Source organism: Streptopelia decaocto (assembly GCF_964273445.1).
Source record: "Streptopelia decaocto genome assembly, chromosome: 3".
Lineage (NCBI taxonomy): Eukaryota > Metazoa > Chordata > Aves > Columbiformes > Columbidae > Streptopelia > Streptopelia decaocto.
Window position 1 is genome coordinate 95,364,473 of NC_138656.1, and position 25,603 is coordinate 95,390,075.

Sequence of the window (25,603 nt, forward strand, 5' to 3'; positions counted from 1 at the left end):
TTTCTCACTCTGTAAAACACAATGTTCATTTATGGTTTTATGTACATTTTTATAATAAACATTTGTGGCCTCAAAGGAGCAGTGGAACTTGCATCCAGATAACTTCTGCTTTTAGCTTTTATTCCCTAACTCAAGGTGTTGAACATGTTCTCACAGATTTCTGAAGGCTGTGAGCAAACTTAATGTCAACAATATGACTTTATACCCAGTACCATGATCACCTGTGATCTTGGTGACCTTCATTGTTTTGTGTTTCAGTATTGATTTTTATTTCAGGAGTCTCAAGCATCTGGACTGCCTGAGTACGTAAAGATTGTAGAAGTTGGACCAAGGGATGGATTACAAAATGAAAAGGTAATTTTTCGCTTTTTTTTTCTAATGTGTTTTGACATGGATATCTGTGTTATTTTCATTGTGTAAGACATGTACATCCTTCTAATCTTGTTTCCTCTGTTTTGTACTACAAATAGATTTATTTCTTTTGATATTAATAACTGTTGTGTATATTAGAATAAAAGTATATTACTATTTAGCCAGATGTTAAATCATACAATTTCTTTCTATGCTTGGTTGACTAGCCTTTCTGTTATTCAACTATCATTGCTTTTTCTGGAGTTTGCCTTGTCAGTCAAGAACATCCTGTCATGACATAATTGTTAAATGCCATGAAACACTGGCTATCTTCACAATATGTGTTTGTGCTACAAGCACTACTTTGATAGCAATACTACAATAGGTTTTGTCATACATCCCACTGAACAGGAATGGAAAAAAATATTACTCTTTTGATAACACTATTTGCCTGAAGGGTTTAAGAAGCGTGGAAGAAGATCGAAAGAGACTACATAAAATTGTGTACGTGTATCAAAACAGTCACCTCTTTCTGCAAACAGGACAATAAGCTTGCATATATTGTTGTTACTGACTTCAAAGGTGTTAGTAGTATTACCAGAATGGAATTATTCTGCCTCAGCTGGGGAGCTTTTTTTTCCCCCGTTTTTCTCTAGTCGGAGTGTTCTGTGTTATAATTTCCTTTTTTGCTGCTTTGCTAGGTTGGTGTTTGGTTACCAACAATTAGTGAGACCAGATCTTTAACCAGTTACATGGAAGTACTTCCTCATTCTTTTGTGGTAGACAAAAAGGAGTAGGATCATGTATACTGCTTAGTGCTTTCCTTATGCAGTAGCTTCATACTGTCAGTAAGCAGTATAGTTATGGTGTAATGTATAAGTATAGTTCATTATTAAAATAAAAAGTATTGATTATGTACTGAGCAAATATTTCTAACTGCATGAAATACTTTACTGTAGTATGTCTCCGTGTCCGTAGGTGATAGTCCCAACTGACATCAAAATTGAGTTAATCAACCGGCTTTCCAAAACAGGCCTGCCTGCAATAGAAGTGACCAGTTTTGTTTCATCCAAATGGGTGCCTCAGGTATGTAAAATCATCACAATTCAGAACTCTTTCAATTTAAATGCCATTCCATGCAGTGGAGTTTTCCAGTAATATAGCCTGTATAATTATACAAGAAAAGGAAACAGAAATAATGTTTGTTTGTAAAATCAGATGCTGTTGTCAGACACCATTTATTCAGTTTTCAAGTTTAATGCTTTTATTCAGGTCAGCTGAAGTTGGGATAATTATTAAAAAGTGGTCAAAACTGAAGAAAAGCTGGCAAGCTGTGCAGAAAGCTGGTTTAATTCCTAAGTCATCAGCAGCAAGAGCAGGTTGCTCCTGAAGGGAAGGTGAACTGGAAGCTGAGCTTGATAACAAGGGGAGCAGAGTTTGTAGCCTTGTTGACCAAAGGGCAGTCCAATAGCCCATGAGAGCAGAGGGTAACCAGGGCAGACAAGAGCACTCATACTCAGGAGAGTCTGCAGTGATGTGGCAGGTCCCAGGTTAAGCCAGGAATTCAAGTCTGGGAGATATAGTCAGGATCCAGTCAGTAAGGTCCATGGCCAAGCACCAGCTTGACTTCTGTCCAGCTGCACCATTTCTCAGTCAGGGAGGAAGCATGAGAGTATCTCAGCTTCAAAGTTGCTGTGAATCAACTTCTGCTGTGAGGTTGAGTGCAAAGGGAGAGTAGGTGACGTTAGGACTTCTTTACAGAGCTGATTTGGGGTGACTGTGCTGATCCACTTTCCAGCTTTTATTAGTGAGCTCCAAGGCTGATTGGGGCTTCTCAGGTTTCTGTCTTCTTATTAATGAACTGGCTGTGAGTGCAAGCAGCTGAACACTTTGGAGAGGAGCACTCCAGGCCCTGATCAACAGGGATGCTAGGAGTACAGTTTGCCATGATTACTACTTAGGGTGTGAGAAATCTAAAATGTTGTCATTGCTCTCCAAACATAAATAATTTAGCAGATGATTCCAAATTTGCCCCTTGCAGCACAAGAGTAGGAATTTGTGTGTGTGTGTATGTGCAAGGGACAGCAGTAAATAGGAAGTAAGAGAACTAGTCATGGGATGCTGAATAGGGATAAGAGGTGTGGGGATGATGGATCAACACCATGAGTAAAGGGCAACTGGGATACAGGATGCTGAGTGTAGAACTAATGATGAAGATTTGAGAATGGAGCTGGTGAAATGTCTAAAGAGGAGCATTTGAGGGAACTGGGGTTGTTTAGCCTGGAGAAAAAGAGGCTGAGGGGAGACCTTATCGCTGTCTACAACTACCTGAATGGAGGTTGTAGCCAAGTGGGTGTTGGTCTCTTCTGTAAAGTAGCAAGTGATAGGAAAAGAGTAAATGGCCTCAAGTTGCACCAGAAGAGGTTTAGATTGGATATTAGCAAAAATTTCTTCATGGAAAGGGTTGTCAGACATTGGAACAGGCTGCCCAGGGAAGTGGTGGAGTCACCATACCTGGAGGGATTTGGAAGATGTGTAGTTGAGGTTCTTAGGGCCATGGTTTAGTGGTGTTAGGTTAATGATTCGACTCAATGATCTTAAAGGTCTTTTCTAACCAAAATGGTTCTATGATTCTATATGAAGTAGTCGGGATGCAAAGTACTGAGTTTGAGTATCCAGATGAACAGCAGTGGAGCTGATTTCTGGGGAATGAAGGAGACTTATTGTGGAAGTCTTCCAGTTCAGAGACCTATAATCAGGGCAGAAAAACCTACATGCACAGGGCTAGTGCAAACTGGGTAAACATCTCAGGAGTGCTCCCTAGCACCAAACAGGGGGAGCAGACTCCCCCAGATCTGGGGGTTGTGTGTAAGGAAATACTCTTCTATATAATTTAAACTAATTTTCAAGAAATTACGCACTTGTTTGCACAGAAGCATTTTAGTACTTACATGTTTAATAAGGACCACACAAGTTATTTACAAAGTAAAACACGGAATTAGTTCATTTGAGAAAATACTTCCATTTTTTAACATTGTTTGTTTCACATCTTCTGTCAAAATATATATAAAATTTGTCTATCTTAAACTGAGAATACATCCTGGGCCTGGACTGTATTCCAGGCTTTCCTGTGAGAATAATGTAGTATGATCACACTTTTTCTTATTCATGAGTTAGCAGAACAAATTTAACAGCACTCTGAGGGACTCCTTTGATTTATTTCAGTGTTTTGGGGATCACCAGGGAAGGTCTAAAGGAAGGATAACGAGAAAGGGGAAGAGAACAGCGAGAATGCAGAATTTCTTTGGTGTCAATGCAGGGGCAATGATATTGTGTCCATTAAAAGTGACTAGGCTAAGTTTTTCCAAATGCCATTAAACTTTGACAGTAACAGCAACAGAGAATAATGTAGGTTTTTAAACATTAGAAGGAAAAGTCTACAGCAAAGGTGGATTTCTTCCTTTCTTGCTTAGTTATTTCCTTTTCCTGTAATCCATTAGGGATACCAAATTTAGCACAGGTTTCTCAGTTTTGAAGAAAATGAACAATCCTTTCTTATCTTAAATTCATGTCTGAATACTTTATTTTAATGGCTTAAGTTGTTTATTTTATTTTTTTTTTTTTACTTGTAAGATAAGATTGTGTTGTTTTGATAAGGAGTGCAGTCTTGACTTTGTCTTTTCTTTAGTCCTTTCTCTTTTCATAGGTCATGGGAATAGAATTCACAGTTATGTTTAGATCACTCATTCACTTATTTCTTTTTTTAGTATTTTAAAGCTCTTTTATGGTTTCCCATCCACTGTTTTTTTTGGCAGATATTTTTTTACTGTAAAAGCTGAAAGAGAAAGTTCCACAGTAGTGAGGTGCCATATAAAACAGGATCCCACACCTATAACCTAAACAGCCAAAAATTATAAATACCTACCATTAGAAAGCTTACTTTTAAAGAAATTTGGAAAAGAAATATTTTATTACAATTTAAAATCTCACAGCATGCAGTATGTGTTAAAATGGGATTTTACTTACAGGAAAAATAGTAATGGGACAAATGTAATACATATAATATTGTTTGGATCTTGCAGCTTTATACTGGTTTAAAAGGTGTCATTTTGATTTTCTGGTATATTTTAAGTCAGGATATAATTTCAATGAATGGAATTAGTTCCGCATTTGCTGTTTATTTAATCATATGATTTCAAATATTCTTCCTTGCCCTGAGAAGTGTAGATACTATTTATATTAAGTTAGGGAATTAAAAATTGTTCTTAAGAAACCAAGGCATTACCAAATGGGTTTTTGTGAGGTTATCAGATATGTTAGGTGGTCACATTGATTTAATTTATGTAGAAGCAATTTGAAAAATTTGCTTTGTGCCATCACGTGTTTTCTGGTAAGAAATGAGTTTGGTCTGGCTATAAGACACTTTTCACACCATGTATCCACTTCCTTACAGATACATATTCAGTTTACATTTGAGGAGGCATACATGCATTTTTCTGATATTTTTAATCCATTCATTTTTGTAGTAGGAAACCAGTAACAGGAAGATTCCAAGTTGCCAGTAGTATTGTCACTTAATTATCTGGTATAATTTAATATCACGTATTTAGAATTATGGTACTGCAAACTATCAATAAAGTATCTGTTGAAAATAAGGAGTAGTGAAAGCTTTGTAGTTCATATATCTTTTCATACGCTGCTCCTCAGATGACCTATTATCCGTGTAGAAAGGATCAGAAATCCAATTGAATATTGTTTGCTTGGAAGATTTGCTTTTGTGAGACCTGATTTAAAAACCATTTAAAATACAATACTCATTTTTTAAAACTCAAAGTCTGTAAGACATGAAATATGAGGAGTATGTTTTAGTAACTGTATTGTTTTCAGGCATGCATACCACTAAAAAACAAATTCATTTTTCCTCCACTTCTTTCAAGAAAATATGCTTGTCTCAATAATCTACAGGTTATTACGTGAATAAGTCTTTGATTCATCTTCTTGATTAGTACATGGGGTATATTTAATCTTGAGTGAGAGAAGTGTAAAAATATCCTGGAAAGGCAGAGTTTCTTTTGTGAGGGGAGACTACAGAAAACAAATGCTTGAATAAAGTTATGGTCTTTGACCTTTGCTGTACTAAAATACTATTTTCTTCTTTTGGAAGAAAATTCTAAGTACATTAAAATGTTACATTATGCAGAGAACTGGATTTTGCTGTTTGTTTAAGGATAGACTTGTGATTAGTCTTTTCAAATATGCTGATTACAGTGTTGAGTAATGCAGATTCATTTATGCTTAAGATTGTGAAGTCACATTTATCAGAATGCTGAAATTTTCGAGATTTGGATGGTTTTAAAATGTCAGTTATTCTGTTAATTCTACTTATTGAGACCACTGAATTAAGTTTAAAGTTGCAATAACAGTTGATGATCAGTATGATCACAATTTTATCAATTTGTGATACAAATTATGTTTTTACAGATACACACAAAACTAAACACCATACAAATCTTAGTTGCAATTCTATATTCATATAGGACTGGAAAGCTTGCTACTCAAATACTCAAAAGTGAAGAAATAAAAGAAAAGAGTGTTTGTACAACATCAGTTCAACCCCTTTGTTGTTCTGCTTTTTATATGAACTGTGTACCTAATGAAGGGAAAACCATAGTCTAAGCTAGTTCCTGCTTAGCTATATAAAATCAGAAAATAACTGCTGATCAATACAAATTATTCATATATTTTAGATGGCAGATCACAAAGAAGTAATGAGGGGCATTGAGCGGCATCCTGGAGTCCAATATCCTGTTCTCACGCCTAATCTTCGAGGTTTTCATTCTGCTGTAAGTTCCTTCAGAGAAGATGTCCACAATTACCTCTTTCATGTTTCAGACTCTTTCAGTACAGTACCATAAACTATTTAACATCATATAACCTACTCTGTTAGAACTAAGATAGTTTTTTAAATTAAAAACTTTCAGTTGTCATTGTGAAAAATGGGCAAATTCACAGTGATGTTAAGCTCTATATAGTCATAGTTTAATGGAAGTATTAATCAAACAGTCTTTGCAAGTTCCTGTAAATGATGCTTGTGTATAAAGACAGTTCCTTCACGTTTGACTTGTGAGCCCTAGAAAAGTTTCTGAAGAGTGTCTTCTTATTGGAAAGTAGTGAAGAAGAATGGGGAAAGAGTCATTTAAATGAAAATGCTTTATAAGAACATACTAGATTTATTAAATTCTGCATTTCATGTTGGTAGAGTTTGAAAGTTTAAATTGTTTCTGTTCATACAAAATAAATATTCAAAATTATAGACCTGAAATGTCTGGAAGTGTAAAAGTGGAGCAGTTCAGTCTTCTTAAAACATACACACTGAAAGTCAAATCTTTACATTTTTTTTGTTTTCTGAAAGATTTTCATACTTCTGTTCTTTTGCCTTGATATAGGACAAGCCTTATATGGACATTTGTGGTGTAGTCTATCATTCAGTTTCTATATTGCATATGAAATCTGTTAAAACAGAATCCTGTACATAGGCGAGTTAACTATCAATAGTCAGATGTATACTGCCACAAGTTTCTCTGCAATGGTAGCTTGTTGAGTTGAATTAAATCTGCTGTATCTCTATACTGTATTTAGTGATATAATGAAAGGAAAACAATGCAAAAATAATTGTAGGTGATTGCTGAGTTCTTGCTTGCTGCTATTTTTTTTCTTCCCTCTATTTGAAAGGTTATTTGTTCCTGTAAGGGTTGCCGAAGCATAGACATCATCCTGGAGAAGCACAGAGTAAAGGGAAAAGCTCCATTCTTTTTCATAGAACATGGATATTATTCTCACTGGAGAGTGAGAATTAATTAATTACCTATTCTCCTAAGCTTAAATGTTTTCTTCTCCTATCATTTGGCTTTCAGCATTCTAGTCTGCCTCATGTTGTTTGATTCACTGAATACTGAGGTACTGAGGACAAGCTCAGACTAATTGCCCCTTCAGTGAAGCCACCACATTAATACATTTTCTAGACTGGTATTTGCTCTGAGACTTTTTCTCAGCGGACTCTCACATACACGTTTTCCATATTATCTGTACTGACTGTGACACCAGGACCAATGGAGCCCTTGATCCTAGAGCTGTTGGTTATTTTTGCTGCTCTAGGCATATGCAGGCACAGAGCTTTCCTAAAGCAGGAGAATGACTCCCTGGCATTCATGAGGAACAGGCTTTGTACAGAGGATGGATATTTCAGAGCTGTTATATGATCTTTTCCTTTTCTGGAAAATGAATATAAGTATCAATCATTGTTATTTTCATAATTGCTTCGTATGATTTCCTACATCTTAATGCCTTTATCATATATTACTTTAAAAATCTGAAGAAAAGAAAGGAAATACACAATAATGAATGAAGTTTGACTCAGTGTGTTTTTATGCAATAGATTAAAAAAAGAGGAATTAAACTTCTATTTTAGATGTGGATTATAGTCTTACAATGTACTTTAATATTCTAAAATGTCATACAGAATTAAATGTTCACTCTAAACTTTTAATGTAGTGTTATGATTCTGTTTTATTGAAATGTGTTTTTCAGATTGCAGCAGGGGCTACGGAAGTCTCAGTATTTGGTGCAGCTTCTGAATCTTTTAGCAAAATGAATATTAATTGTTCAATTGAAGAAAGCATAGAAAAATTTGAAGAAGTCGCTAAATCTGCAAGGAATATGAATATTCCAGTGCGTGGGTAAATATAAAATTTCTTAAGTAATACAGAATAATTGGAGTTACTATTACAGGAATTATTTTGTACCAGTAGAAAACTATAGTTCAAATTTTTTACATTTTAGATGAAATATTATTGTGGTGTGTGGGGTTTGTTTGTTTGTTTGTTTGTTTTAAGATTGAATATATTTAGTAATTTTGCTCTATGTTTTCTAACTGCTAATGGTAACTAGTTTTCTCTGGAAGTGGAAAAAGAAATGAGCTGTGTGTATAAACGTATCAATTTTATTATACAAATACAGAATAAAATTTATTTTGTGCTACTGAGAACTCATAACACTGTTGCCTGCACCTTAAAAATACTGCATACTTTTATTTTATTGTAGTATTCATAATATATAACTTCATACCTGGTAGAATCATGGTATAGAAGTGATAGAACAAATATACTTCTAAGAAAAACAATATTCTCGATTTAAGTTACTCTGAAAATTCCAGGCATTTAAATGTTTAGAGTCTCCAGTGCATGAAACTGGCATTGTCCAGTATTTATCTTTCTCTAGAATACCTTCTTTTAAACTTGAAATAATCTTAAATGGTAGGCTTTCAACAGCTTTGTTTTTCATATCCATTTTCTTTTCCATTACACCGGAGCTACTTATCTAAGCTTATTTGTGAAGGTCCTTGTGAATGCAAAGATACAAAGAGAAGGGTATCAAGAACCACATAATGAAGCAAACAGAAAAAGCAGCAATACAGAGATGAAGAGAAATGAGATAAACAGAAATGTGTAGGAAGCACTGAGACAGAATGATTGCTCAAAAATAATTTTTAAAAAAGGATTGTTTAGTGTACATCTACCTCAGTACTTTCTTTTAAGCTCCAGTGTACTGTCTTCTGTTGAGTAGAGTTCTGAGGACCAGAAAAACAGTAGGAGGAGCATGAACACAGAGATGCAGAATTCAGAAGGACTTTTTTAAAGTGGTAGGTCTCAGCAGCTGAACAAAGCTCTTGAAGGTGGACTTTAAACTTTAAATCAGTTAACAAGTGGAAAAATGCCCATAAAGAAGAAACATCAGTTTTGAATGGCAAATCCAGGAAGTAAATAAATCTGTTTACAACATTTCTGCTGCTTATGAGGGGGAAGATTATGGAAGCAGACCATCATTTCCAACTTAATTCTAGAAGACTAAACCATAATTTCCTCTGGTACTAACACCCAACAAAAGCCTGCACTATTACAGGGAATTCATTAGGACTTCAGTGGAAGTAGTTCATTAGTTCCCAAACACTGCAGTACATTTAGAAGAATTGAGGAGTTTTACATTGAATTGAATCACAGAATCCGAGAATGTCAGGGATTGGAAGGGACCTCAAAAGATCATCTAGTCCAATCCCCCTGCCAGAGCAGGAACGCCTAGATGAGGTCACACAGGAACATGTCCAGTTGGGTTTTGAATGTCTCCAGGGAAGGAGACTCCACAACCCCCTGGGCAGCCTGTTCCAGTGCTCCGTCACCCTCACTGAGAAGAAGTTTCTTCTCAAATTTAAGCGGAACCCCTTGTGTTCCAGCTTGATCCCATTACCCCTTGTCCTATCATTGTTTGCCACCGAGAAGAGCCTGGCTACATCCTCATGGCACTCACCTTTTATATACTTATAGACATTAATAAGGTCCCCCCTTAGCCTCCTCCTCTCCAAACTAAAGAGACCCAGCTCCCTCAGCCTTTCTTCATAAGGGAGATGCTCCACTCCCTTAATCATCTTTGTGGCTCTGCGCTGGACTCTCTCCAGCAGTTCCTTGTCGTTCTTGAACTGAGGGGCCCAGAACTGGACACAATATTCCAGGTGTGGTCTCACCAGGGCAGAGTAGAGGGGAAGGAGAACCTCTCTCGACCTACTAACCACTCCCCTTCTAATACACCCCAGGATGCCATTGGCCTTCCTGGCCACAAGGGCACAGTGCTGGCTCATGGTCATCCTGTTGTCCACCAGGACCCCCAGGTCCCTTTCCCCTACACTGCTCTCTAATAGGTCATTCTCCAACCTATACTGGAACCTGGGGTTGTTCCTACCCAGATGCAATACTCTACACTTGCCCTTGTTATATTTCATTAAATTTTTCCCTGCCCAACTCACCAGCCTCTCCAGGTCTCGCTGGATGGCAGCACAGCCTTCTGGCGTGTCAGCTATGCCTCCCATCTTGGTGTCATCAGCAAATTTGCTGATAATACACTCTATTCCCTCATCCAAGTCATTGATGAATATATTGAATACCAGCCCCAATACTAACCCTTGAGGCACTCCACTAGATACAGGCCTCCAACTGGACTCCGCCCCATTGACCCTGACTCTCTGGCTTCTTCAGCCAGTTTGCAGTCCACCTCACTACCTGATCATCCAAACCACACTTCTTCAGTTTAGCTGTGAGGATGCTGTGGGAGACTGTGTCGAATGCTTTATTGAAGTCAAGGTAGACCACATCTACAGCTCTGCCATCTTCTATCCACCTTGTTATTGTAGTTGTCTCCATAAAAGACGATGAGTTTGGTCAAGCACAACTTCTTCTTGGTGAAGCCATGTTGACTGCCCCTAATGACCCTCTTATCCTTGATATGCCTTGAGGCAGCACCAAGGATACGTTGTTCCATCACTTTCCCAGGGATGGAGGTGAGGCTGACCGGTCTGTAGATACCCAGGTCCTCCTCCTTGCCCTTTTTGAAAACTGGAGTGACATTTGCTTTCCTCCAGTCCTCAGGCACTTCTCCCATTTCCCAAGACTTGGCAAAGATGATGGAGAGTGGTCCAGCAATGACCTCAGCCAGCTCCCTCAACACCCGCGGGTGCATCCCATCTGGACCCATGGATTTATGGATGTCCAGATTGCCTAATTGCTTCCTAACCCAGTCCTCATCAACTAAGGCAGACTCCTCCATTGTCCTGACTTCCCTCTGGGGCCTCAGGGGTAAGAGGCTCCTCAGGACAGCTTCCAGAAGACTAGACAGAGACAAAAGCGGCATTCAGTACCTCTGCCTTCTGTGTATCTTCTGTCACCAAGGCACCCACCTCGTTCATCAGTGGGCCTACATGGCCTCTGGTGTTAGTTTTATCTGCCATGTATTTGAAAATTTCTTTCTGTTGTCCTTGACCCCTCTCACCAGGTTTAATTCTAAGGAGGCCTTAGCTTTCCTAGTTGCCTCTCTACATCCTCTGACAACAGCCTTATATTCTTCCCAAGTGGCCAGCCCCTCCTTCCATGATCTATAAACTCTCCTCTTCCACTTGAGCTTACCCAGCAGTTCCCTGTTTAACTACGCAGGTCTCCTGGCTCCCTTCCCTGACTTTCTATGTGTCAGAATGTTCTGATCTTGAGCTTGGTAGAAGCAGTCCCTGAACACTAACCAACTATCTTGGGCCCCTTTACCTTCAAGCAGCCTTGCCCATGGGATTTCCCCTAGCAATTGTTTGAAAAGGCCGAAGTTTGCCCTGCTGAAGTCCAGGGTTGCAATTCTGCTTGCTGTTCTGTTCCTGCCACACGAGATGCTGAGCTCCACCATTTCATGGTTGCTGCAACTCTCAACCTTTACTGCTTCAGCCAGACCCTTCTTGTTAGTGAGAATGAGATCCAGCAGTGCACCTCTTCTAGTTGGCTCCTCCACCATTTGCATCAGAAAGTTATTGTCACGGCACTGGAGGAACCTCCTGGACTGTGGCTGACTGCCCGAGTAGTCCTTCCTGCAAACATCAGGGAAGTTAAAATCCCCCACAACAACCAGGGCCTGTGACTGTGAGGCTGCTCTCAGCTGTCTGTGGAGGCCTCATCAACTTCCTCACCCTGATCTGGTGGCCTGTAATAGACACCCACAACAGTATCACCCCTGCCAGCCTGCCTCTTAATTCTCACCCTTAGACTCTCAGCTCGCTCCTCATCTGTGCCTGGACAGTACTCAACACATTGTAGTTGCTCTCTCACGTAAAGAGCAACTCCACCACCACACCTGGCTGGCCTGTCTTTTCTGAAAAGGACATAGCCATCCATGACCACATTCCAGTCATGTGAGCTGTCCCACCATGTCTCTGTAATTGCCACCAGATCATAATCTCCTGCCCAAACGCAGGTTTCTAACTCCTCCTGCTTATTCCCCATGCTGCATGCATTGGTGTACAGGCATTTCTGAGAGCGAGCTGAGCACACTGATTTCCCCCTAGGGGTATAGGGAGCCTCCTGGTCTTCATCAATTCTAGAGTGCTCGCCCACTGATGCAAGCCCAGCTACAACCGCATCCCCCTTCATATCTAGTTTAAAGCTCTCCAAATGAGCCCTGCTAATTCCTGTCCCAGCATCCTTTTGCACCAGCTAGATAAACCTTTCCCACGTATCACTGTCCGCACAGGTGTCTTATAAAACCAGCTGTTATCAAAGAATCCAATTATATAAATGAATGATAAAAACACAGTGCTTTTCTTCCTTAGTCAAAACTGGTGTGGAAAAGGTGATCAGAAAGTAAAACTTAAACAGAGATTTCATAGAAACATTGAGTACAGTCAGGGTGACTTTTTCCTGGAAATAAAACAATAAAAAAGGAAGTAGCTATCAAAGCCTGAGATTTATGATCTTGTATTTTCATGATACTAAAGAAGAGGCTTTTAGTGACAGATAAAATAAATGCCATTTTTGTATCCCAGTTCCGTGCAAAATTCTCTAAATGCTGAGGCAGTCAAGGCTTTGTGGCAAGTTGTTCTTTATGCTTTATATCCAGATCTGTCAGTATCACATAGACAGTCAAGCAGGGGCAGAAACTGATGGTTTCTGAAATTGAAATTTGGGAGTTTCTGTTAAATGACCTGAAACACAGCATTTGGAAACAAAAAGATGGGATTTTACATGATTCATCAGTTGATATTCAGTATTTAGAATTGATGCTCTTGGTTTGACTGGTTGCTGTTCAATTTCAATGAGAACATTAGTTTCAGGTTTTATTTTGTTGTGTGGCTTCTATTTACTGAAAGTAGTTATATCTTGTTTACAGCAATTGTAATCTGAGGCAAAGCCAAGCATGACCACACAACAAGTCTGAGCTTATAATCCTAAATGTGCCTGTAGTTATCAGAGAGAAGTAGGGAGCCTTCAGGTTATGATTTATCATATTGCTTTTTAAAGCAACCTGCCTTAGGATAAGATGAATGACTCTCCAGATGATCCATCCTTTTGGCTGCAAAGGAGCTTTGGTCCTATCCTATGTTAGTCATCCTATAGATGGCCTATCTAGGGCATAGGCTGCAGATGATTATCTTTGATTTCAGAAGTTAGAACAGATGAGTTACATCCTACCTGTGTGCAGGCTAAGGATTAGCACCTTGTAATTTGTGTAAGTTACCATATATATAAGAAATATTAATAGGTTTTGTGCTGCAAGGTAACACGCAATAAAGCTGTGCACTATATGGAGAAAGATTTGTGCACTGAGAATCACCGTTTTAGAGATTATCTGCTTCTAAAGAACCATGTCCAAAACCTATCACCTTTGCTTAGACAAGCTCCCAGGACTACACATTTTGGCTTCTGATAGAAATTTCATAGGCTAAATATTTTACTGAAATTATTTAGGTAATGAAAGTATTAATACGCATAAATTGTATTTACATTAATTTCAATACAGAAATTGTTTCCTTTCTAAAGCACTGTTATTGTTTAAAGTGTTATTTATTTGCAAGAGATGGATAATTTAGTGCCTTGCCCTAACTCCGTATTTGTGCAGTGGAAAAATACTTCCAAAAATAATTTTAAGAGGTTCAAATTTTATTTCCTATTTTTCCTGGCAATTTAGAATTTATGTAGTGAGCATAAATCATTGGCAATCCTTGAATCTTATGAAAAATGCACTCGAACAGTTGAAAGTAAACTTTAAGCTTTTGCATGTCTTACTGTTGCTACAGCTGCACTAACATTGACTCGATCATCATCCAGAAAATTTATGTTGTCAGCTGTCATGCTTAAAATCTGTAGCACAGTACACAGTTTTCTAAATGTTTACAAAATCAGTTCAAATATTTATGAAGAATTGAAATCTTGCATATGGCCTTAGAAGTTAGACTATGTATTAGCGTCACAAAGGGGGTTTTATTTTTGTTTTTTTGTACATGCATAAAAACCTTACAATAACATCTGGGACACATTCTGTGAAGATGCTGAGCCAAATCAGTTATAAACTGTATGGTCAGCTAATTACTACTCCGTGTATTTTGCATGTGCAATTACACAAAATACTGCTGTTTTTAGAACTGCATCTTTTAATGCATAATCCAGGTACTGTTAAAAATATCACATCTTTTCAGTGAATAAATGTGAAGCCTAACAGCCAGGATTGATGAAAAGCTGTAGCAAATGCTAATTGCAAGTAGTGACTTGGATTGTGGTTTAATTGAAATGTATTTTTAATGTACATATGACAAAAATGTTAAGTAAATTCTGATTAAGCTAGATTCTTCCAAGTTAATGTGTTCCAAAATTTAAAAAAACACAAATAAATTGCAATTAGTACAACAGAACAGTGAGGAAGTAAGGAATTGTGTATGTTCCTTTTCCACAAATGGTACTTTACTACCTACTCTGTGTCCCATGACAGTGAAATAAAGTCAAACTATCTCCCTCTGCAACATTCAGCTCTATATAGGACTGTGTTAGTCCTAACAAAAATAAACTGGGAATATAAGATCTGAAAGGCTGTATTTTTTTTTCTCTACTAAAACACACTTCTGCATGACGAGCAATTAAAAGCTGTATTTATGTCACAGTCCTGAGAAATTTTCATGCCACAACGGCCCTTTTGAGGCCATTTGGACTATTTGCATGTGCAAATGTGAATGTGTATGCAAATGTTCAGAGGCTCAGTGTTAGAAAAATAGATGCAAATATTTGCTGTGAAATAACTCTAGAAGCATTTCCTTACAAAGCTGCTGCTTCATAAATTAAAGTATATGTAATCACACATTAATTCTAAACTGGTGTATGTAATTCCTTTGTTTATGGTCCTATGTCTTTTAAGAATGAGCAATATGATGAGGCTCACAATACATAAAAGCATATCGAAATGCATGAATATTTGGCTTACATCTGTGTTTGTATAGAATTCAAATACTGGTTGATATACTTGAAATATAGCAATATTTTTGCTATGACAAATAGAAATCAAACAAATGATTGTACGTGATATTATTATTACCTTTTATGTTATGTTTTATATTTGGTTACAGATAGCAACATACATAATTCCTTGTTGATTATAGGAAATAATTATTGGTTTACTTTGATGCTAATACACAAGATAGGACAAAAATAGTGGAAATGTAAAGAGAAAGAATTGGGTCTTATCACTTTATAAAGACCAAAGAATTGGTCTTTATCTCTTGCTAGTCATATTTTGATTTATTTTGAAAAAGAAATATATGTGGAAGAGCACATCAGTTTTATTTTAATATACTTTATAACAAGTAACTCCAGAAACTAGTAATGAAGTCCATTTTGTTATAAAGGAACATCCTGATTGCCTGAAACTTCTTATTATCAAGGCAATCTGATCTTTATAATTCAATTCAATAATCCTCTTTTTTTATTTTATTACAGTTCATCATAAATACCTTAATTCAAGATATTTGGATAGCCTTACAATATAGTATTTTATATACCTAATTAGAAGTGCCATGAAATAAACTCCAACAATTCAGTTTTGCACAAATCAATACAGTTTAAAGCTACATATGTTTTACGAATACAGACCGAAACTTCGAACTCATATTTTCTGGTATTAGGGGATCCTTAGGGCTGGAGTACACATGTTTTTTCACATTGCTTTAATCCCCGACTTTTAGACTACACTGTCTAGTTTAGCATAGTCACAATTATATTGATAACTTCTTTAGATGGTAAAACAAATTTAACACCTTCATGTCACTATAAATGAGCCTATATTTGAGTTTATGGGAATAGGAAAATGTAGATGAACATTTAATAGTGTTGGAAGTAACACATTTTAGTATGTGAACAGTGAACAAATCTACAGGGTTCCACAGTATTAAACCAGCTGGTCCCAGTCCCCTGGAGAAGTCTGAGAAGCCGGAGATTGCTGGGATGTGGGGACTTGGTGCATTTCTCTGTACTGGGGACGGGTTAAGAAAAGGAGGTAGGACCCGTTGTACTAAACTCTGTCATACTGGATGATTACACTATGTAAGAGGAGAGATTTTCTTTAGGAATAACTTTATACCAACTTTTACCTATTTTTGCAGATAGAAAATATTATTAGGCCAGAAGAGTGGCGGCTTTTTTTTTTTTTTAATTAAAAAAAGAGGAATACATGTAGGAAGTAAAAATAATCCCTATTTCTTAAAGAGTAGCATAAAATAAGGCTTGAAATGTTAGTATGAAATTATGAGGTAACAATACAAAGTTTTTGCTAGTGTGTTACTGATTGCTCCGTGGATAATTTGGTATAGTTATTAAAAGTGAAGTGGTTAAGCAACCCTTCATTATATCAAGAGTTTTGTTCTGGTTTTAGAGGGATTGTTTTCTAGAACATAGTTCACAATGTAACTGTTTTATGGGCATTCTAAAAATAATTACAAATATTATTACTATAGAATTCACTTTGAATGGCATAAATATTGCTTGCAACTGGGCACTAAATACATGGAGAGTTGTGTTTTTTTTTCATCAAATGTGGAAAAAAAAATCCTGGCATTATTTACACATTTTGGCCTTGGCTTGGAGACTGTGTTTCTGGAATAATCTCCATTCCCTCTTTTCTTCTTTGTATTTCCCCTCTCCTTACAGTAAAGATTGCCTGTTTTTAACAAATGGCTTCCTTTGCGAAGAGACAGAACATATCAACGTTAATATTATGAATTCACCAAATGATAGGCATATACATTTTAGCACAAACATCCAATAAAAATAAATACATCTGCAATGAACATGGTAAATTATATGCGAACTTACACTATAATAATAAACAGGAAACAGCAGCATCTGAGTCTGCAACTGGCTTCTCAGGAGGCTCCGTGCTTCCAGCTGTGGTAGCAGCTGTGGATCTGGCTCTGGAAATCTTGCTGAAACAAGCTGACAAAGGGCTGATTACAACATGGAGTTCAGTTTCTGCTTGGATTCATTTTCATTTTAACACACTTTGGTTATGAAACGTTCGCTCATTTGCCCTGTTTGTGGTTTTATACTCTGCACTTCACAGTCTTTGGGCTGGTGTGGTGGTTATCACCATTCCCAGTGACCTTGATCGTGGGGACCTTATATTGTCTATACCATTTGTGGAACATTGCAGTTCGGTTTTGACTTACTGGAAGAAACTGAAACCTCTCTTCCTCTTCCTTCTCCCCATCCCCAGAGGCTGTTCAGAATTTTTGTTCAAAATATTAAACAGTAAACCTGTTGGGGTTTATTTTTTTTGATTGTTTTTATCTGCATAGAAAACAATTTAGGAGAAAACCAAATGATACTCACCTGCAGTGCAATCTATAGAACAGGGAAGAGCCTGGGTAAACTGCCAGGCGAAACAAGTAGAGAACTTATTTTTATCAGTTTGGTTTTTTTTTAAAGGAGGAATTCTGATTTCACAGAACGTGACTGAGCAAAAACAGCATTAAATGCTGTTAAATACCCCTGTGTTCCTAAAGCAGTTGCATAGGTATGTTCACTTATTGCAGGTCCTTCTGTCCACCTCTGGTTGCATGGGCTTTTTTCTTGATTGCATGCTAAAGATGCAGTTAAGCTACTCAAATATCTGGCCTTCATTCAACAAAGATTTAAGCACATACTTAGAATTACACACTTCCACTGCAGAGTCTGCTTTGTGAACTTCCAGATACTTGCTTCTGCTCTCATACTGTTGCGTGTCTCTGGTGAATATCCTGAGACCAAGACAGTCTTTTGCATTACAAAGTCTTTTTTTCTTTCCGTCCTGCCATCATTTTAGAAAACAGCTGTATTCTCCAACTTAATTGAATCCCCAAAACAAATCCCAGTTGCCTCTGTAACTCATTGCTCAAACTCTTCCCTCTTTCTTTCTGCTGCTTTTCTTCACATAGGATCTTGCTTTTTCTCCTAAGGAAAAATAGATACAGTATGTGCTTCCTTCCGTCACTCTTCTCCCTTCCCTCCCCTAATCCTTTCTCTTTCTTCTCCACTGTCAGAGCAGCAGGAGTTTCTTGTCTACTTTCCATCTGTACCCCTTCCACTTGCCCCAGTGACCCCATGTTCTGTTCTTCCTCTTATTTCTTCCCTCCCTTATTCTCTTTCTTAACCTCTCGCTGTCCTCTGGCTCTTTTCCACTGCAATATAGTCAAGCATTTGCCTCTTAAAAATTGTACCTCTGACCCTACTTGGTTCTTCGTATCATATCTCATCGCCTATCTCTTCTTCATTCCTAAGCTCATTGAAGGCGCTGTTTATAATTACTGTCTGGAGACCCTCCTCTGTGATTCCCTCCTATAACTCCTACACTTTGGCTTCTGTTCCATGCTTGCAACTGCAACAGCTCTCACCAAACTCCCTGATGACAAGATATCAGAAACAGTAGTCTATCCTTATTCTTCTTGACTTGTCAGTAGCGTTTGCTGTAGTTGACCAGACTCTTCTTTAAACTTATGTCTTTTGGTGCTTTCTGTGGCTCCGTCTTGTTAACTTCCTTTTTTCTAAGCAGTTCTCCAGCACGTTCTGTGAAGTTGTCTCCCATTTTGGAGGGGTGTGGGTGGAGGTCTTGCAGCTCTGCTTTGGCTGAATTCTCTTGTGATTTTAATGCCTTATGGGTTATTTCACAGACAGAAAAGAAAATCTAACAGCCAAACATATCTGTAGATAACAGATCTACCCTCCTATTGAAACCTGTTTCCTCTCTACCTAAGTTTATTAATTTGGAACCACAGAAATGCAATTACAAAGCGTCCCACCCACCGCTGCCTTAATGTCTTGGCAAATGCTCAGACTGGACGCACGATTATTTTCCCTCTTTCACACAGACATGCCTATTTTCTCTTTTCATATGCTGGGCTCTCTCTGCCCCTGCTAGCTGTACTCAGCCCTTGCCTGCGTCTGTTCCAGCTTGCATTGTCTTTTCTACAAACGAGTCAAATTGTAGCTCTTATTTCCAATAAGAACATAGCAAGACCTTGTCAAATGGAGTTCATGTTTTATGTCCTCTATCAAAATGCTTATCCTGGTAGATGTTTGGAGTGTGTTTTACTCTTTTACAGCCTCATTTTAAGCTTTTCACTTTTTTTTTGTCATTGCCATCAGCTCAGTCCCATTTTTATTGTTCTGTCTTTGCTCTAAGGAATACCAGTGCGCTTTTCTTTTTTTTTGTATTGACGGTACTGAGAAATTCAATACTGTTACCACATCTCTACTTTTTATGCCAATTCATTAAATAAAAATATTAGATAAAATTCCGCCAAGCTCATCCTTGATAAGCTCTACTGAAAAACAGTTTTTTAATTCTTCACAGGACTTTGTTCTCTCTCTGGTAGGGAGTTCTTTACCTGTCAAATTCTTTCAATAATCCCTACTTTCTCTAGTTTAATACTGAATATCAGATGTCTGGATATATTATATCTATCATATTTTCCTTGTTTAAAATGTCAGTCTAGTCGTAATAGTGTAAGCATGCAGAGAGTTCATAATCTCAAACAGATTTGTACATTGTAGTAGGCAGATTCCTCAGGTCACCACATACTTTCATACCCCAGCAGGCTCAGCTGAGTTATGTGAGCTCAGGCGAGTTTCTGCTTGCTGGTGTGAACCACAGGGAGTATTCCCTTGTTCTCTAGATACCTTTTGTTTGTCCTACTCCATTCCAGATGTCATTCATGCCACATTATCACTACCAAATGCACGTCTGCTTGATCAAAGATAGGCAGACATTAGGAACATATAAAGAGATATGTAATTAAAGTGAACATGTGCACATATGTACTGTATGTTTTGCATTTACTTTGTATTTAGTACTGTTCTTGCTCACATCATAATAAGTGCTGTGGCTGATGTTGCAAAATAATTTCAGTAAAAGTCTATGTATTCACTAGCTCTAGGCACTGTAGTATTATGTAAAAAGCAATCTTTTTGGTCTGAAATGTTTTATGCTTGGTTTCATTTGAAAAACTATGTATGCATAAAAAAATTAAGGTAATTATCCTGAATTGTTTTTGAGTTATGTGTCACTGAAAAGCAGGGCAGTGTTTACTGTTAACAGTAGCTAGTTTTTTATCATTAATGTAGATAAGAAAATTTAGAACTCTGAAACTTAAACATTGACATCTAAATTAGGGTGATATTTAATGAAGTCAATGGTGACGTTTCAAACCTGTTTTTCATAACGACATAGAGATAATTGAAATCATGCCTAGTAGGCATCTGGACTAGAATTATGGGCAGGATGTAATGGACCCAACCACTTTTGTGGAAAAAAAATTCATTTCCATTTCTTTGTCAGGACTAATCAAGTTCTTTTTAGGTTCAAGGTTTGCTTCGTTCTTACTGCTACTTGCCGTGCACCAACACTGTACCTTCATATGAGGGATGCAGTATGTTCTATACTTTAAAATGTTGACATTTTGTCAAGATTTGTTTTTGCCTGTTACTCATCCTACTTTCACATTCTATCCATCAGTTCTCCTTCAACTGCAAAGAAATAATACATCCTTTACCCTGCGGACCTTGACTACATACAAACTGGCATCTGTTCAATCCCATTTGCATTATACAGTGTATAATTTTACATTATATCCTTCAGCATTGAGGGAAAGGGAATGATGGGGGATCAGTGAAGGCTCTTGTTCCTCTATTAAGCAGTTGAGCAGCCTCCCACAGGGACTGGGGCTCTACCTGCCTCTGAATCTGTTGTAAATCCCTCTACAGCCACACTTATTTTGATTTTGAATGGCTGTTTCTGGTTAGTTTAATCCTATTCCTAATCAATTTAAGATAAACAATTAGAAGGATGATTGGAATTTCATGGCTCTTAATTGTCATTAAAAAAAAAAAAAGAAATTTAAGCCAAATTCTATGCTAACACAGCATTAAGACTGAACAATGGAGGCATGGTTGTGGCTTTTGATTCTTATGCTTTGTGAAGCTGATAGCTGCTGTGAGACACAGGATGGCTTCTCAGTTTCTTCTTGTCCTAAGGTACACCTAAACTACAGCTTGCAAGGGAGCTGTCATTCTTCTGGGGCACTGGGACAGAAATGCCAGTACAGAGGGTGAAAGCTATCCCATTCACCACAAATCTAATGATTTATGAGATGGTGGGGTTGTTGTAAGTTTCTTGTGTCCATGTGTTGCTCTCTATGGTTGGGGTAGCTGGCGCAAAGAAGAAAATGATACTTTCTTCTGAATACGTTGTGTGGGCCAAGCAAGGCAAAATTTGAGCTGGCTCTTACAACTTCAGAAGGAAATACCAAGAAAAGTTGAAGTCTCTTTCAGCAGTGTTAGCTTGGCTGCATCGCCGGTCCTTTACAACTTGTGACATACATTGAGCAGAACTAAAGCTATACATTTCTGTTCTGTGATTTAAAAAAATAAAAAAGATAACCTACTGTTTTCATCTGATGTAAATGCATCTTTTCATTCAAATATATATTCTACTTTGACTGGCTTAAATATTCAAAATTTTGTTTAACATGGATGGATACAGATTCACATATATAAAACAGAAATATCTTTGTGTGTTCTTTTTATTGTAGATATGTGTCATGTGCATTGGGCTGCCCATATGAAGGAAACATCATACCAGCTAAAGTGGCAGAAGTAAGAGTGAACTTCTATAAGTCTATAAGTAATGTTCTCTACTTAATACTGAAAAGATCTTTAATGGATAAAATTTAAGGAAAAGAAACTTAAAACGTAGCTAATACTAAAACTGGGTACCTAAACTCACTCAAACATATGCAGTCAAATCTGAGGAAAATGGTATGTTTTGATTGTTATCAGTCATGAGGAAAAATATTATGTGCTATTTCCTCCTGAGGAAAAATATTATGTGCTATTTCCTCCAACAAGAAGGTAAGGAAATGCTTAAGGAAATAGACTCAAGCACGTATGTCAGTGGACCATGTTGTATGACATGATTTCCAGCTACAACCTCTTGCAAAGGGTATCTACTTTTAAATCAGTTTTATGCTGGCATAAGCATACTGCACTGTCAGCCGCTAGAGCCACTGCTACAACATTGTCCTCCTGGCCAGTGTCATGTCATTGACACGTGGAACAAAACTCATCCCCAACATGATTTCCTGCCACTTAACTTGCTCTGCTGCTATGGTGGAAGGAGCTGCACCTTCTCTCCCTACCTCATTTTCCCATTTATGATAAAGGAGAAGAAAGATGATGTCTTAGTCCAGCCTTTTTTTTCCAGCAGGGAAAGAGATGAGTGAAACACAAGTGTTAAATTTTGTAGGAAGGCTGAAATAGACAGTAGAGAAGTGGAGAGAATTCAAGAGACATGAGGCAGATCACACTGGCCTTCCTCCTGAAGAAAGACTTGTCTTCTCTGTTGCACTTAATCAACTGCTTTTGGTGATCTAGCAGAATCTCCAAATCACTTTTTTTTTTTTCCTTTGAAGCACTAGCAGCTAGTTGACATTTGTTTGATATATTGTGTTCTGCGTGTGTGGCTTTCAGGTCCTGTTCTCCTGCATCTTCTTCTAGTATGCATTCCAGATGGAAGTTGTGATAATGCTTCTCCCACAGCAGCCACATATATTCACGCTCTTTGAAAAAAAAATGGCTAAATTGGAAGGTACTCAGTATTTCTAAATTAATTTGGTTTAAAATGAAGTGAAAGTTAGAAGTGACACAGCTTTAGTTAGAGAAGCGATGACAGATTCAGCTGTGCTGTTGGTAAATTGCTCACTGCTTACTCCCCAACAGGCTTCTTTCCGTGTGTTCCTTGTTTTTTAACTACTCTCCTTGCACAAAAGACCTCCTTTCAGTTTGCCAGTGGGAGTGCTACTTAGTGTTGCAAACCTGCAAAGTTTTACTCACACAGATATTTTATCTTCTGTCTTCATCCTAATATGTGTCTTCTTGTGTATCTGTATACCATTGTGTATGTGCTTAAGAATAAAAGCTGCCTCATTAAAGTTATTGAGGCCTTGATTCAGCAAGCACTGATGTTTATATAGAAGCATCTGATTAGTTGTTAATGGATTTTGCATAAACACGTGCGCTAATGCTTTGCTAAATCAGAGTTATCAAAATAACTGGCCGTGTTGCTAAACTCTTTCAGAGAGCTGCCTCTCTGGTCATCACCTTCCTCGGCATGGGAGTGTGTGACTCTTAGGACTGTGCGTTATAGTCAGAAGCTATGATTGAAAGGTTTAGAGTGTTCCTTTGCAGTCAATGACAATGACTTTCCTTTTAAGCAAAAAAAATTTAACTGGAGCAAAACTGAGTAGGAGAGGTGGCTCATTAACCAGACTACATGCATTTTTGGCTTACTAGGTACGTAAGTCTTTTACTAATAGTTATCTAGTAAGTGCAAACTTCGGATGCCTTCAGACTTCTAGAATCCATCTGGTACATCCCCATATGGTTCTTTATTAAAAATAAAATCATATATTAAAATAAACTGCATAGTCCTTTTTATGCCTCTGCTTTTTCTTGCAATGGAGTCACTGTTTAACCATTTATCGTCCCATGGTTTGTGAATTTCCGTCTTAGGCAAATAAGTTGTTGAAAGCACCATATAACATCCTTGAAGCCAGTTGTGTTATCCATTGTCTTCCAGTCATATAGTTGGCTGTTTTTATCTTTATGCCTGATACTTTCTCCACTTAGCTTCCCTTTAACTTTAACTTTAGCTTCCTTTAACTTTAGCTTCCTGTTATACAGCATACAGGCTGATCAGGCTGCAGAAAATGTACGTATTCTTATTTGAATGCTGTTGGATTATTACAGTTTCCCTTACAGCACAATTACTGCAGTGTGTTTTATGTTATTATTTGCTTAAAATAATCTGTAACTGTTATGACCTTTTGTATTCAGTTTAGGAGTCTAGTGTTAGATATTATTTCCAGCAGTAGGATTGTTCACATGCCTAAAGGGTTGCAGTGTTGGGTCCCCAGCTCCCATTTTGATCAATGCTTGGTGTCAGGACAATGCTCCCAAGGGGAGTAGCACAAGCCTATGCACAATAAACTGCTGAGTGGTGCAGAACACAACCCTGTTCAGTCAACAAAGCTGCAAGCTTGTATCACATTCTGATTACACTGCCAAAACAGTGTATTGTCTTCTCCTCCACCCTCCTCCCAAAAATCCACAATGAAATCTTACCAAATTGCAACTAATGGGCTGCCTCCTACTATGGTAGGATAGAAAATCCAATATGAAAAATGCCCAGCCAGCTTCTGAGCATGCACATTCTTCTTGAAATTAAATTTACATCTCTTTTTAAGGGTCAGTTTAAGGTTAAATCATGACAAGTCAATGGTGCCGCTCAGCTTGTTAGCAGAGTTTCCCCCTCCCTTCTTTCATCTTTCAGAACTTTGTTTTCAGAAGCTGAAAGACCTAAGGACTGAGCATGGGAAAGTGAACACAACGTGATTTCTAGCAGTTGATATTGTCTCTTTGTCATCACTAAAATGCTCATCTAGAAAAGCTTTGAATCATGAATGAAAAAAACAAAACAAAACAAAACCAAGCAGAAAATGTAGTCTGCTTCTTTATCCCTGATCTTAAACAAAGCTGAAGTTTGGGGATTAACTAGAGGTAACTGCAGATGATTTTTTTTTTCTTGCAACAGTAGTCCAGTTAAAACACCTGGCATGTGTTGATGATATAAAAACATGCTGCAAGATGGAATATTTTTTGTAATCTGGTGAATGTCCCTTCATAGAGAGTATATTCAATTTATGTTGATGCGAACCAGGGGCTCTTTGACTTTAAAGCACAAAGAGTTTTACTACCTTTGCAATAGTCATAGCCCTTCCACGATTTAAGCAGAACAATTCAGACTACTTGAAGTTCTTTTTCAGCTGTTCTTTGAATTAAGTGAACAGCATTATTAATCCAGCACTTCCGAGACTGCTGGAGCAGCACTTTGTCAGCTTCCTCAGACATGTTCACAGCAATCCCATTGATGGAGTCCTGGAATTGCTTTAACAGCAGACTGCAGTGCAACTGAAGATGTCTTGGAAAAAGACTGTATTTTTTTCATATCTAAACAGTTAATTTCCAGACTGGGATTCTGTTCCAGTGTAGTGGCCTTTGGGGATCATTGATACACAGTGGAGAATGATAAAGGGGACATACATACTCAGCAACTGAAAATAAGATGAAGCCTTTTCCAGATAAATTCAACACGTCTAAGATAGAAAATTCCTACATTCAATTTCTGAAGCAGTATTTTTGGTGCAAACGTATTTTTGTGCTTCCTAGTGTATGTCTCTTTCCATACAAACATTATGGGGCCAGACCTCAAATCTCTTACACATACGAAGAACTCAAATACATAATTCCAGAAACACTTAGTTCTT

At 37.7% G+C, this 25,603-nt stretch overlaps 1 protein-coding gene across 1 annotated transcript in view; it reads left to right on the forward strand.

Moving 5' to 3' along the window:
- HMGCLL1 (3-hydroxy-3-methylglutaryl-CoA lyase like 1) overlaps positions 1-25,603 on the forward strand; it is an 81,391-nt gene that overhangs the window by 24,659 nt on the left and 31,129 nt on the right. Inside the window, exons 2-6 of the mRNA XM_082047883.1 lie at positions 277-354; positions 1,330-1,437; positions 6,099-6,194; positions 7,939-8,087; positions 21,812-21,875. Coding sequence (XP_081904009.1) covers positions 277-354; positions 1,330-1,437; positions 6,099-6,194; positions 7,939-8,087; positions 21,812-21,875 — 495 coding nt within the window. The remainder of the gene's footprint in view (positions 1-276; positions 355-1,329; positions 1,438-6,098; positions 6,195-7,938; positions 8,088-21,811; positions 21,876-25,603) is intronic.